This window comes from Ursus arctos, unplaced genomic scaffold (assembly GCF_023065955.2).
Source record: "Ursus arctos isolate Adak ecotype North America unplaced genomic scaffold, UrsArc2.0 scaffold_9, whole genome shotgun sequence".
Taxonomy (NCBI): Eukaryota; Metazoa; Chordata; class Mammalia; order Carnivora; family Ursidae; genus Ursus; species Ursus arctos.
The window spans coordinates 70,845,465-70,860,141 of NW_026623111.1; the positions used below are offsets into that span (position 1 = coordinate 70,845,465).

The 14,677-nt window shown below is 35.2% G+C and overlaps 1 protein-coding gene across 6 annotated transcripts in view; it reads left to right on the top strand.

Annotated features, from left to right (window-relative positions):
- CCSER1 (coiled-coil serine rich protein 1) overlaps positions 1–14,677 on the top strand; it is a 1,292,599-nt gene that overhangs the window by 140,428 nt on the left and 1,137,494 nt on the right. For all 6 annotated transcript variants that reach the window (XM_044388078.3, XM_044388079.3, XM_057309745.1 and 3 more), the window contains 2 exons: positions 2,169–3,533; positions 8,346–8,530. In XM_044388078.3, coding sequence (XP_044244013.1) covers positions 2,210–3,533; positions 8,346–8,530 — 1,509 coding nt within the window. In that variant the 5' untranslated portion in view covers positions 2,169–2,209. The remainder of the gene's footprint in view (positions 1–2,168; positions 3,534–8,345; positions 8,531–14,677) is intronic.

Sequence of the window (14,677 nt, forward strand, 5' to 3'; positions counted from 1 at the left end):
CCTGCTGCCTCTTCCCCCACTTGTGCTCACTCTCTCTCAAATAAAAATCTTAAATAAATAATACATTTTTTTCATGATTTCACTCTTACTGATGCTTTAGTTAACATCATTCTCAGTTGCGATTTTTCATTAATGTGCATGATTTATTTCCATTCAATACCTAGTGAATAATTTTATTATAATTGGAGCATTATTAACCATTATGATTTTTAGCTGGTGGTGAATCTATGGTTATAAATGCCTTAATGTCAAGGTATTTACCATTATTACTGGATATTTTCAGTATTTGTGCATAGTGAAATATTTCTTGGCCTTTTTTTTTTTCTTACATTTCTTGCTTTTGTGTCAGCATTTATTTATTTATTTTGTATCCACTTTGGAAATTGGAAATTGGTTAAATTAGATTTAACCTGGGAGGAAAATTAGATATTTTTAATTTGTGAGATTTTAAGAGCTAAAGTGTTTATATTTTGTTTATATTTTATATTTTATTTTTGTTTATATTTTAAGCCTTATTCTCACAAAGGCTTACAAGAATATGCAATTATTTTGGGAGTGTTTTACACATAGTTTGATTTAAATTCAAATTTAGTGAATGCAAGTAGAAATCATTTAATAAAAATCATCTAATGCAAATCTGTTAGATTTTATATCATTTGGGACAAAATATTAAAGATCTTTGAGTGCAAATCCAAAAGAGAATATATTTTTCATTTTTGTTACATGCTTCTTTAGGACCATGAAAGTATTTCACTTGATCAATCTCATGATGTTTCTGTAGGGAGAATAAAATGGAGGGCTGGTCATTTTATGTAGTATTTGTTATTGTTCAGGTAGGTAGTTTTGGTTGCAAAAAACAAAATGAAACAGAGTCTGATTCAAGTTGACATCGGGGGTGTATACGTTACAGTTAAGGAATTACGTGAAATATAAAAACAAAGCAAAACAAAGCAAAACAGGGACCAGTCGCGGTACATTATGAAAATCAGTGAAAAACAGTCACCAGAATGGCAAGATTGACCTTACAAGTAGGAATCTCTGAGGTGGAAGCATAGCTGGACTTCCGGCAGCACAAGCTTGGCTCTTCATTCTATTGAAGGCAAATTATCATGCTGATTACGAGCTGATCCGGTGGTTACATAAGGATTAGTTTCTTATTCCTGATTTACCACTTACTAGCTGTAGGACAGAAAGTTACCTTTCCGCTGTAAAATGGCCATGGTATTTTTATCTGCTTCTGCAGTTAAAAACATTAAAAGAGATAATCTGTGTAAGAAAAGTACTTGGTGCGTCACAGTTAATGAACTGTCGAGCTGCCACCTTCACCTCCCCTTCCCTCTTTTTCTTCATCATCGCCACCCTGACAATATGGTTCATAAATTTTCTATGCTTCTGCTTCTGTCAGGATGTATTCTTACTTGTCTGAACATTACCAGTTGAATTAATTTTCATTCAAGGCTTTTCGTCAACTCATAGTCATGTTTTCCTCATAACCTTATCTTGTTTATAACCCTACACCGTATTCTTTGTGGTTCAGTTTCCCCTGCCAGTGGCCTGATTATCTCTCACTGCCCCAAAATCAAACTCCAAGGAGAACAATACTTCCTATTTTTCTTTTCTTTGACTGAAGAGTCTAGTGTCACATCATCCCTTAGTCTGATCTGTGATTCTGTTAAGTTCAGATCAATAACTTGTTGAGTCTTGGGGTGTATCTGCTGCTGGTTGATAAAGGCAGTGGTGGGGCATTTTACCCAGAGGGCAGTGATTATGGTGGTCACATGCCTACTAAATCTAAATCAGTAGACATAAAAATTTAGGGTCAAACAACTGACCAAAATAAAGAACTAGTGGGAGTAGTAAAGCTGGGTCATGAATAGTGATCTTGTGTCTTCCAACCTAATAATCTTTTCAATAGACTGAATATTCTTGGTAATCTTGAAATATTTGAGCCATTATAAAATCACTGTGCAAATTTTTGGATAATTTTGCTACTTAAAATTTCAAAAAATCCTTAAGTTTTAGAATTTTATTATTTATTATTTTAGTATGAACCAAATTCTATTCCATGTCCTGAAAAACAATGTTTTATTTTAAAATATCTTTATTATAATTTATAATTGAACGCTACTGACGTGTTTTTTTTTTTTTTTTTTTTTAAACTTTTTTAGGCTGCTAAGTTGGCTATCACAGTGCAAGCCCTGGAGTCCCAATGGGGGACTCAGGATCAAGACGATCTACCCTGGTCTCCCGGTTGCCAATATTCAGAAGAAGTATTAGCAGAAGACATGATTCTCTTCCTTCTTCACCCTCCTCCAGTAATACAGTTGGTGTCCACAGTTCCTCTCCTTCCAGCACTAACTCAAGCTCAGGTAGTACAGGTAAACGCAGGAGCATATTCCGTACTCCTTCCATTAGTTTCCACCATAAGAAGGGGAGTGAACCTAAGCAAGACGCTACCAACCAGAACCTTAGTATTTCAAATGGTGCTCAATCTGGTCATAGCAGTATGCCAAAACTGAGTTTGGAAGAACATATTAAAACCAGGGGAAGACATTCTGTTGGTTTTAGCAGTTCACGAAATAAGAAGATAACAAGATCTTTAACAGAAGATTTTGAAAGGGAAAAAGAGCACTCAACTAATAAGAATGTCTTTATAAATTGCCTAAGTTCTGGCAAAAGTGAGGGGGATGATTCTGGATTCACAGAAGAACAAACTCGCCGTTCTGTAAAGCAGTCAACAAAGAAGCTACTTACTAAATCCTTTTCATCTCACTATAAATTTTCTAAACCTGTTCCACAGAGTCAATCCATTTCATTGGTACAACAGTCTGGATTCTCATTGGAAATTACACAGTACCAAGAGAGAGAACCTGTATTAGTAAGAGCTTCTCCGTCTTGTTCTGTGGATGTAACAGAACGGGGAGGAAGCTCTTTACAATCTCCATTGCTTTCTGCTGATCTTACAACAGCTCAGACACCTTCAGAGTTCTTAGCCTTGACTGAAGATTCTGTGTCTGAAGTGGATGCATTTCCTAAAAGTGGAAGCATGGCATCCCACTGTGACAACTTTGGCCACAATGATTCTACCTCTCAGATCTCTTCCAATCCTGCTGCTGTTACAAAGACAACAATAGACCTTATGGGAACTGTTCCCTGTGCAATTATGTCTCCTGGAAAATACAGGTTAGAAGGCCAATGTAGCACTGAATCTAATTCCTTACCAGAAACCTCTGCTGCTAATCAGAAGGAAGTGTTATTACAAATCACTGAACTACCCCTTATGAATGGGAACAACTCAGAGACTCACTTATCAGGAGATATGCAAAGAGAAGAACATATGGTAGTACAAAATGGTGAAACAATGTTGGCAACAAGCTCCCCAAAGAAGCTTGGATTTTATGAGCAACATAAAGCAATAGCTGACCGTGTTAGAGGGATTCATCCTATTTCAGATTCAAGGATAATACCCTCTTCTGGTGATCATCATATTTTCAACAAAGCATCATATGGCTATGAATCAAATCCTGCCAAAGGTATGCTGATTTTCTTTGTATCATAAATATGAATTCTAATTTTCATTCTAATTTATTTAATTTTCTTATTCCATCTAATGAATAGAAACCAGTTTTCCTATTTTTCACTCTCTAGTAATTTTTTTAGTTATAATTTATTTTAAATCTTTTCTCTACTTGATTTTAAACTTACTTCACTTGTATTATGCTAAAAATGTAATTCAGCAATATTACTCATTTTTCTTAGTTGTGTTGTCCAGATTCTGACCCTCAGAAGAGAGTGGGAAGAAATTAATTTTATTTGGAATGTGGCTTTATGTAAAATAAGGATTTCCTTTTTTTAGAGTAAATGATAGAGTATTGGTATTTCTTGTCAATGAAATGGATATATTCCAGCCAAAATCACTATAAAGGACATTTGTATAATTTAAATTCTATTTCCTATTTTAACAAAACTCGATTTATTAGGTAGGATCTATGTTTCAGCACAAATAATCTCTATCTTTAAATACAGTAGACTTGCAGGCTTTAAAAATACTGGACTTGGAGCCTGGATACTATGATTCTAACCTTGCCTTTGTCATTAAATACCTGTGTAACGTTGGGTACCTTCTCTTTGGTTTAAAAAAGGGAGGGGGATGGGTGGTTGAGTGACTTATTTAACAGAAAACTTTGTTATTTAATATAAATTTCAGTTAAGAAAAGTGTTGAATATATACCACCTACTGGGCTGTATTTGACATTATTTTAGGTTTTTTTCTCTGCTATGATTCCTCCTACCACTGCTGCTGCCGTTGCTACTCCTACTATTCCTATTACTGCTACTACTGCTACTGCCAACAGTTCTCCCAACATTGAATGCTTATTATGTCTCATTTCCCATTCTGTGGACTTTGGATACATTAATTCATTAAATTCTCAGATGATTGTAATCGCTACTGTTTTGGTAACCCATTTTACAGATAAGATAATTGGAACACAGGTACATTAAGTAATGTGTCTGAAGTCACAACATTAGTAGATAATTATTTGGGATACAAACCTTATGAGGTAGGCATTAGTGGTCTCCATTTTACAAATATGAAAACTGAGACCAAGGGATCATACAGCTGTTGAGTGACATGGTCAAATTACAACTATCTCAATTCAAAACTCAGGCTCTTAGTGACTAGGCTTAGTGACGTCATGACCCCAGCTCTTTCCAAAACATTAACACTTACATAAGATTTATAATAAGCCAAATTATATATTAGAGTGTCAAGAATCATAAGATTATATGATTAATTCAGTGAGTCCCTCCATGAATATAGCAATTTTAAAGTTTTGTTTTTTTAAAAGATTTTTTAAATTTATTTTTTCGAGAGAGCGAGAGAACGAGAGAGAAACCAGGAGTGGGGGGAAAGGTGGCGGGGGGGGGGGGGGGGGGGAAGGAGCAGAGGAAGAAGCAGACTCCCTGCTGAGCAGGGAGCCCTATGTGGGACTTGATTCTGGGACCCTGGGATCGTGACCTGAGCCGAATGCAGACGCTCAACCAACTGAGCCACCCAGCCGCCCAATTTTAAAGTTTGAAATGCATGAATGAATTTTTTGATCTTGGTAGCCTTGTTTGTACTTACAGCTTTAGTTACACCTTTAGTTAATTCTTTAGTTATAATATGGTAATAGTAGAACAATGATGGTGATGATATGGATGATGGTCACCCTTTTTGTACACTTAATATGTGCCCAAAAACATGCTAAGCAGTTTGTTTGCATTGTTTCATTTAATCTTAAAATTTATTTTTAATTTATTTTTAAAAATTTTAATTCCAGTGTACTTAACATAAAGTGTTATATTGGTTTCGGGTGTACAATATGGTGATTCATTAATTCCTTATCTTACTCAGTGCTCATTAAGATAAGTGTCATTTTAATCTTAACCAAAATTTTATATGGCTGTTATTAATAATTAAGGATTAAGTTAAATGATGTTATGAAATCACACTGTTTGCAAATGGTGGATCTCAAATTGGAATTTAGGCAGTTTTTAAAAGAAATATAACAAAAAAAAGTAGAAATGTACTTATCCTGATTATATCTAATTCTTATTTAGAAATAATCATTTGCCTCAATGTCAAATTGAATGCTGTATATATCTTGCTGACTATTAATCTGTTGACCAAGATCCTAATTGTGAGCCATTCAACACATTAATTTCAATGAATTTGATAATGTGTTGCCTATTCGTGGGACATTAGCTGTTTGTTCATGTTATCTACAACTTGTAAAAAAAAAAAAGGGATAGACAGGTAAGCTGGTAATGTCAACAAGGAGAAGACAATAGTATTCTGTCCTTCATTATGTGGAGAGGTTCTTGTGTCATTCATAAGGATTTTAGAATTTGGAAGTTCAACATTTTAAAACCAGTTAAGTAAACGTATTTAACATAAGAAAGAGTTGCTATGTACACTGAATTCCATAATACTGAATTTATTCTGTATTTATTATGGAAGATGTTTAAGCGAGTATTTAATACATATCTGAATGTCTGAGGTGTATAGTCATATCAAAAATAATAATATAAAGTTGAGCTCTCTATTTATCTATTCATTGTTGATGAATGCTTATGTTGTTTCCATGCCTTAGCTATTATGCATAATGCTGCTATAACTGTGGGGGTACAGATACCTCTTTGAGATAATGATTTTGTTTCCTTTGAGTATATACCCAGAAATGGAATTCCTGGATCATATGGTAACTTTATTTTTAATTTCTTGAAGAAATTCCATACTTTTTTCCATTGTGGCTGTACCAGTTTACATTCCCATCATCAGTGTATAAAGGTTCCCTTTTCTTCACGGTCTTGACAATACCTGTTATCCCTTGACGTTTTACTAATAGCCATCCTAACTGGTGTGATGTGGTATCTCATTGTGGTTTTGATTTACATTTCCCTGATGATTAGTGATGTTGAACACCTTTTCATATACCTGTTGGCTATTTTGTATGTCTTTTTGGGAAAAAAAAATGTCTATTTAGCCTTTTCACCCATTTTTAAATTGGGTTATTATTATTTTCTGTTGAGTTGTGTGTGTTCCTTGTATATTTTGGATGTTAACCCCTTATAGGATATGTTATTTGAAAATATTTTCTCCCATTCCATAATTTGCCTTTTCATTTTGTTGATTGTTTACTTTGCTGTGCAGAAGCTTTTCACTTTGTAATAATCCCATTTGTTTATTTTTGCTTTCATTGTTTTTGCTTTTGGTGTACAATCCAAGAAGTCATTGCCAAGACTAGTGTCAAGGAGCTTACCCTTATTTATTTATTTTTTTAAATGAGTTTTACACTTTCAGGCCTTATGCTCAAATCTTTAATTCATTTTGAGATTTTTTTTGTATGTTATTAGATGGGATTCTCGGTTCATTCATTTGCATATAGCTATCCAGTTTTCCCAAGACCATTTACTGAAGAGACTATCCTTTCTGCATTGCATATTCTTGGGTCCTTTGTCAGAAATTAATTGCTTATATATGATGGTTTTATTTCTGGGTTCTTTATTCTGTCCCATTGATCTATGTGTCTGTTTTTATGCCAATACCATAGTGTTTGATTACTATACCTTTGTAGTATAGTTTGAAATCAGGAAATGTGGCACCTCCAGCGTTGTTCTTTTTCAAGATTGCTTGGGCTATTTGGGGTCTTTTGTGGTTCTTTTTGTAGAATTGTTTTTTTGCATTTCTGTGAAAAACGCCGTTACCATTTTGATAGGGTTTGCATTGAATCTATAGATTGCTTTGAGTAGTAAGGACATTTTAACAATATTAATTCTTCCAGTCTATGAACACAGAATATCTTTCCATTTGTTTATGTATTCTTCAACTCCCTTCATCAGTCTTTCAGTTTTCAGTGTAGTGATCTTTCACCTCCTTGGTTAAATTTATTTCTGAGTATTTTATCCTTTTTGATGATATTATAAATGGTATTGTTTTCTTAATTTCACTTTCTGATAGTTCATTATTTATTGTTTGGCCTCAGGTCTCACAAAGAAGATTTTAAGTATGGTGAGCAGGGTATTAATCAAGGTAACATAGTAGCAAAGAGTTGAAGGTGATTAGTGAGTAAGATATACAAATATTTAAGATAAATATAACTGTGCAAAGGCTATGGGAGAAAGGCCCTGGGACCGCAGTGTGCCTGCAGTGTTCTAGCAACAGCAGGAGGTCCAGTGTAGCATAAGCAGAGTGAAGGAGGAGGATGCAGCAGAAGGTGAAGTTAGAGAGGTGAACAGGTGAACATAGGGAGGCCCTTAGTGAGGGGACAGAGTAGGGTCATATCATAAGGAAACTGGTAGGCTATTGGGAAAATATCAACTCCGTGACTAGAGGAGTGATCATGACCAATGTCACTTATGTCTTCAGTGTATCATTCTGGTTACCATGTGGAAATCAGGCTATGTTTTTTGGGGGGAGAGAGGCAGGTGGGAGTAGGCAAAGGCAGGAAACTGTTTAAGTATTACAGTAGCCCAAGCTAGGGTTGATGGAGTTTGGTCCAGGGTATTCGTAGGGAAGGTAGTAAGAAGTGACCAGATTCTGTACACAATTTGAAGGTAATAAGGACAGGATTTGCTTGTGTGATTTATGGGATGTATGGGGAATCCAAGGATGACTACAAAGGTTTTGAACTTGGAAGTGATTCCATGACTAAGTAAACTAAATTTACCACTATTTATTACAATTTTTTATAGAGTTTTTGAGTGACACTGAGAGTATCTCATTTTCTTTCAATGTAACGTTTATAAAACCTGTATTTAAGCATCTGTATTAATTTTTATTTTTCTATCTTTTTTAATAGTTCTTGCCAGTAGCTTCAGTCCATATCGAGAAGGAAGATTTATAGAAAGGCGGCTGCGATCCTCATCTGAAGGAACTGCAGGGAGTAGCAGAATGATTTTGAAACCCAAAGATGGAAATGTAGAAGAAGTGAATAGCCTAAGAAAGCAAAGAGTGGGTTCATCATCTTCAAAAATGAACAGCCTGGTAAGTATACACATACACTTGCATTTAATAAACTAATTATGTGCGTGACTGGGATATTCATGCCTCTTGCAATATGAAAACAGACTGACAAAAAGAAAAATGACTGAAGAATAGATGCTTCATATTTGAGGGAAAATTGGTCTCCTTAGTTGACGTCCCAAGTTAGAGAGGCTGCGTTTTCACTTGAGACTCTTACGCGTCATGACAGATAGTTGCACACCGTGATGGTTACCCTTAATTCCTATCTTCCTTGCTTCCATAGAAAGGTTGATATTCTCTCTTCTAGAACAAGACTCTGGGATACACAAGCTAAGAAAAAAAGCCGATCATCATGAGGATACCCTTTGATAGCCATTATTTCACACCATCTCTCTACCCTATAGCCACTCTAAAAAATGTCCAGTTACAAGGCACACTTATTCCAGTACCACCCACTGACCCCTTCGTGGATCCTACTGTGCCTGTCCTTTTACAGTGGCCTGTCCACATAGAATGAGGAGCCTTTGGGGTCAAGACAAAATGCCCATCCAAAGCTTTGACACATTCTAGGTAACCAAGATTCCAGATTCCTGGTCCAAACTGCAGGAGCCTTCAGGTGAGGGTGAAGGTAGCACGTGTACAGGGCTGTTGGGTCTGACCTTGCGCTTGGGGGCCGTGGTGTCTTAGAGGCATGTGTATGATGCTCCTTCACAGTGACAGATAAAGGCGGGGTGGGAAGAGGTGGTGAGTGGACGGCAGCCCAGGAGGTTCAGAAGGCCTCAGGTCTCACAAATATTGGGGTGGGCTTGACTTTGGAGTTCTCTTTGCTCGCTTGCTCACAAATGTTTCCTTTTACAGCAGTGTTTTTGATGCTTGATATTTAACAGTATTTCCTAAAAATGATCTTTGTACCTGTCTATCTACCTACCTACCTATCTACTTTCCTATTCATGGATATGTGTGAAAAATGCTCAAAACTAAATTATTCATATATTTTATTTCTATGTATTTTAGATGATTTGGTTTCAAATGAAAATAGGTTGTTCAATTTTGATAATTGTATTGTGAAGAAGTCTTAAGTTACTGAGGCCACGCTGAGTGATAGCAAAACCATTGTGCTTGAAGTTAAAAGTTCTAGCAATTAGGTGGAAAGATCTTAATCTTGAGCAAATCAGTAACTACAGAACAACAAATGATAGTGGACTTTTTTGCATTATACTAAAAAATGATTGTGTGTGTGTGTGTGTTTATATTTGTACATAGAGAAAGATCTTGTATTATATTTGTCTTTTTTTTTGGTGAATTTAAAGTGTTTTATTATTGCAGTTGCTTTTTTTTTTAGGGAGAGAGAGAGTGAGAGAGAGAGTGGTTGTGTGTGGGCTGGGAGTGAAATAGGGGGAGGAGCAGAGAGACAGAGAGAAAGAATCTTAAGCAAGCTCCATGACCAGCATGGAGATCGACACGGGGCTCAATCCTATGACCCTGAGATCATGATCTGAGCCAAAATCAAGGGTCAAAATGATTGACTGATGCCCCACGGTCGCTATTTTTTAAATACAAGAACATGTTAAAAAAGATTTCCAGTTGATGCAACATTAGAAGTTATGATTAATGACTTATTATGAAACATTTCTCTTCACAAAATTCTCATTTTTCCTTCATAGAGATGTATTTATATTAATAATTGTACGCTATGTATTAAACTTGCCCAAAGTTGGGCCTTTAACATATTCTCTATATCTCATGTTTTTCATAATATATTTAAATAATTCTTCTTGTAACATCACAAATTACTCTTCTTCCCAGATTCACTTTCAAGATTAAAAATTTAAATTTAAATTGTACACAAAAATGCAAATTTGTTCTTTTATTTGAGAATTTTTATAGAATTTTCAAAAAGTGTCCCTGCAGTAGTATAAATCGTCCACTAGATGGCAGGGTTACATCATTGTCATGATTGGGGAAAGGCTATCATTGTTAGAACAGAAACCTGATTAAAATATTGTACATGTTCATTGAATTTACAGGTCGCACTTGTTGAAATAAATACTGATGCTTGAATTTCCATATAAAACCTATCAAAAATTATTTTATGACTTTACTGTTTTCTTTTGGATTTCATAACTAATATCTCATCCTTTTAATTTACAGTGTAATCATGAATTTTAAATGCATAAAATATAATCTTTAACTCATAGCAATATAAGGAGCAAATGTTTGCGCTCTTCAGTAATTTTAGTTATAGGTGAAAAAGTGACTTACATATTTAAGAAATTATAGGTTTATGTGTGAACAGTTGACACATTTTCTATATTCCTCTTCCAAAATAATTCAAACAAATGTATGTGTTTAAGAAAACATTCATGTTCAGTTATTCTTTCCTTTTAGAGCAATAATAATAGTAATACGTATTTTTAATACTTATTTGGACTGCTCTTAATGTTTCATGTGTATTACCACATCCAGTCCTTACCATACTGTCAGCCAAGTGGTGCTATTACTAATCACATTTGTGAAAGAGGACAATAAAGCACTGAGGAGATAAGCATCTTGCCCCAAAATACATTTAGTAGGTGGCAGAGATAGGATTTATATTTGGATTCTACCTGTCTAACTTTAAACCGTAGATGCTTTGTGGGGAATATGATAGATTTGAAATTAATTTTTTTGTGTTATTTCTGTATAATGAAGTTAACACAGTTAAGGCAGGCTATACTTGCTCTAGGTATAGGCTACAACCCTCTGTAAGGGACACAAAAAAGAAAAAATTTAGTGCTGATTCTGAACTTAAAATGTGGTAGTATTTATTGATACGCTAATAAATGGTATCAGTGTCTTTACTGAAAAATAACACATCTAGAAAGGAACTTTGTCACAAAAAAAGATATTCATATTTAGAAGGAACTGGAGTATTTTGTGTACTTCATGGGGATTTAAGTTTACCCATAGAATATGGCTTTATTTATTAAGATGCTGAGGGTTTCTGAATAACCAAAGACATACTCTAATTAGGTAGACCACAGTTCTAGTGGTTTTTTGTTTGTTTGTTTGTTTTTGTATATTTGTATGGGGATATTTCAGTTTGAAGGGAGAGAGAAGGATATATTAACTCTTTGAACATCAGTGGCTCAGAAGAAATTGGAGTTGGCTTGAATTTATTACAGGAAACCAAAATATATCTGGAAAATTTTGATAAGCATTCACATTTATTATATGTTTTCAAGCTGCTTTAAATAAAGATTTTCCTTTATTTTCCTCTACTGAGTTATTTTCTTGATAAAATAGTGTGGTCCACATATTTTGAAAAGCTTTTCTAGAAATAGGCTCATTCTTTCTAGGAACTTTCCCTCCAGACTGTGGTATATAAATGAATAAATTTAAGGATTTATCATGGTTTCTTCAACAGTTTTACACAGTGACATTTAATTCCATATGTATTTGGAAGATCCCCTTGCTTTTAAAAAAAATTTAGACAATACAGAGGCTCTGGCATCATTGCAGCAAGGCAAGTGCTTGAAATGTATGAATAAGGATAAGCTAGGATATGTGATAGCAAATAACCTCCAAATCTTAGTGACTTTTATAATATGGATTTATTCTCACTCAGGCTATATGGTTGTTGTGGAAGGTTCTGGGAGTTCTGTTTAATGTCTCATTCTGTGTCCAGGCTGTTCAGCCAGCTACCATTGCATATAATGGCTTTCATCATGGCAAAAAGAGATCTCTGGAGGTCCTCATCCCAGCAATAAATGCTCTGACCTGTGAGAGACTCATTGCACTTTCTCTCACAATTTATTGACTAGTTCTAATCACTTGGCCAAAACTAGTGGCAAAAGGCTCCAGGAAGTACATTGTCTTCCTTGTGTAGACCCAGATATATTTGGTGGGCACTAACGACTATCATATTCTTCAAAAATTTAGTGTATCTCAGTTCTTTTAATTAGCTGAGATTTTCTGCTTGCCTTCTCCTTCCATGGACTGTGATTTATGCCTCACATTGCGCTGGTCATGGTGGTTGAAAAAAATTAAGACATCTTTGAAATTTAAAGATTCATTAATATTTGGGTGCTTGGGTGGCTCAGTCATTAAGCGTATGCCTTCGGCTCAGGACGTGATCCCACGGTCCTGGGATCGAGCCCCGCATCAGGCTCCCTGCTCAGTGTGGAGCCTGCTTCTCCCACTCCCACTCCCCCTGCTTGTGTTCCCTGTCTTGCTGGCTGTCTCTCTCTCTGTCAAATAAGTAAATAAAAATCTTAAAAAAAAATGAAAAAAATAAAGATTCATTTATAATTACGAGTTTTGTTTTTTGGGATGTGCACTCTTCCTGACTTAAAGTCCTTGAGCTGTCTATCTAAATTAATTTTATGTGACTAAGTTTCTGGGAACCTTACTGTATTTGGAAGTATTTATTTTTTTTACATTAAAACACTGGTTTGGAAAGTTGTGTTATCTTTAGATTACTCAACAAATGCATCCACAAAGTTGCCCTGAACTATTTGTGCTAAGAGATTCTGACAGCATTCGTTTATGGCTAGTTTCACTCAGACAGCATACTTTCTCTTATTTTCAGTTTGACATCCTGCTACCTTTTTGTAGGAACTGTGAATGGCATAGTAAAAACAAAAAACAAACAACAACAACAACAACCACACCCCCTCCCCCTCCAAATAACCTGTAGGACTTCTTAGGTAGAAGAAAAGACCAGATTAATACTTGAGGAAAAAAAAAAGTTACTTTCAGATTATTTGCCTTCTCCTGTCATATTTTAGTTCTTGGTGTGTTGAAATCCAGAATTTAGATATGACTGGTGGTAGTTAAATAATCTTAAGACTAATTAAGCCTTATGTTAAATAGCCAACACTTAACTGTGCATTCACTTTTCTTCTGGGGCCTACTGTTCTCTCCTTTATTAGCATATCTCTTATTTATGCATTTATTTGTCCATTTATTCACAGTTTCTTTTTTAAAAAATTCTGTTTATTTATGTATTTGTCAGAGAGAGAGAAAGCACAAGCAGGGGAAGCGGCAGACAGAGGGAGAAGCAGACTCCATGCTGAGCAGAGAGCCTGATGTGGGACTCGAGCCCAGGACTTTGGGTTCATGACCTGAGCCAAAGGCAGACGCTTAACCATCTGAGCCACCCAGGTGTCCCTATTTGCAGTTTCTTTAAATAAGTATTTCTTGAGAACCTACTGTGAAGATACAAAGATGAAAGACACGGGCCTGGAAGATACTTAGAGTTCTAGCTTGGGAGACATTAGCACTATCTTGTCAATGTATCTGATTTAAAAATTCTGACATTTTAAAATTCAAAATGTGCGGGGGATGTTTGATTTGGATTGTGGCCACTTGATATCACTGTCCACAATCCAAATAAAACATTTGAATGTTTGATCCTGAATCACATTCAGGATATGTGAATTCTTGTCCCCCTAATTTATATGAAGTCTTGCTCATATGCTTAGTTAACATTATTAAATATATGTGTAACTTAGGTTTTTTGCTAATTTCTACCACTGAGGCCCAGCTGCTAATGTTGAGCAGGGATTCTAAGAGGCAGTGAGAAAAGGAGAAATTACATTCATGTTCAAAGAAACACCCCACCTTTACCATCCACCAGGCAAATGAGCTCTACTGGCCTTTTGGGATGTGTACTTTCACACCTACAGTCTGTGGCATGAAGGTTTTTGGAGCTCAAAATTAAAAGCAAAGGAAAGATGATAATTAGGTCTTATTCAATAAATGTTTCCTCCTAATTCTGAAAGCCTAAATGAGACTTTCAAGTATGTAAAAATGTTACTGGCTTTTTGAGAGTTAAAATAATGATCTCAGCTTTCGGTTTAACTCATTGTCAGTGGAATTAAAGGTAATATCATTGCAAGCTACAGGTACATTTAATGAGAAAAAGGAGCCGTTAATATTTGTAAGGAAATGAAGGCACACAAATCGTTCTTCTCAATTCTCATAAATTTTAAGAAGGAAAATCACAAGTATCACTCATTTTAAACATTGAATTACATTTGTTGATAACTAGTATATTAATTTTAGATTAATAGCCCTAATCCATAATGCCTTTATTGATTTTTCTAGTTAGTAATGATACCCTTCCCATCAATGTCCTTTTACATTGTATCACATATATGGTACCCACTGCTTAGTTATTTGAAT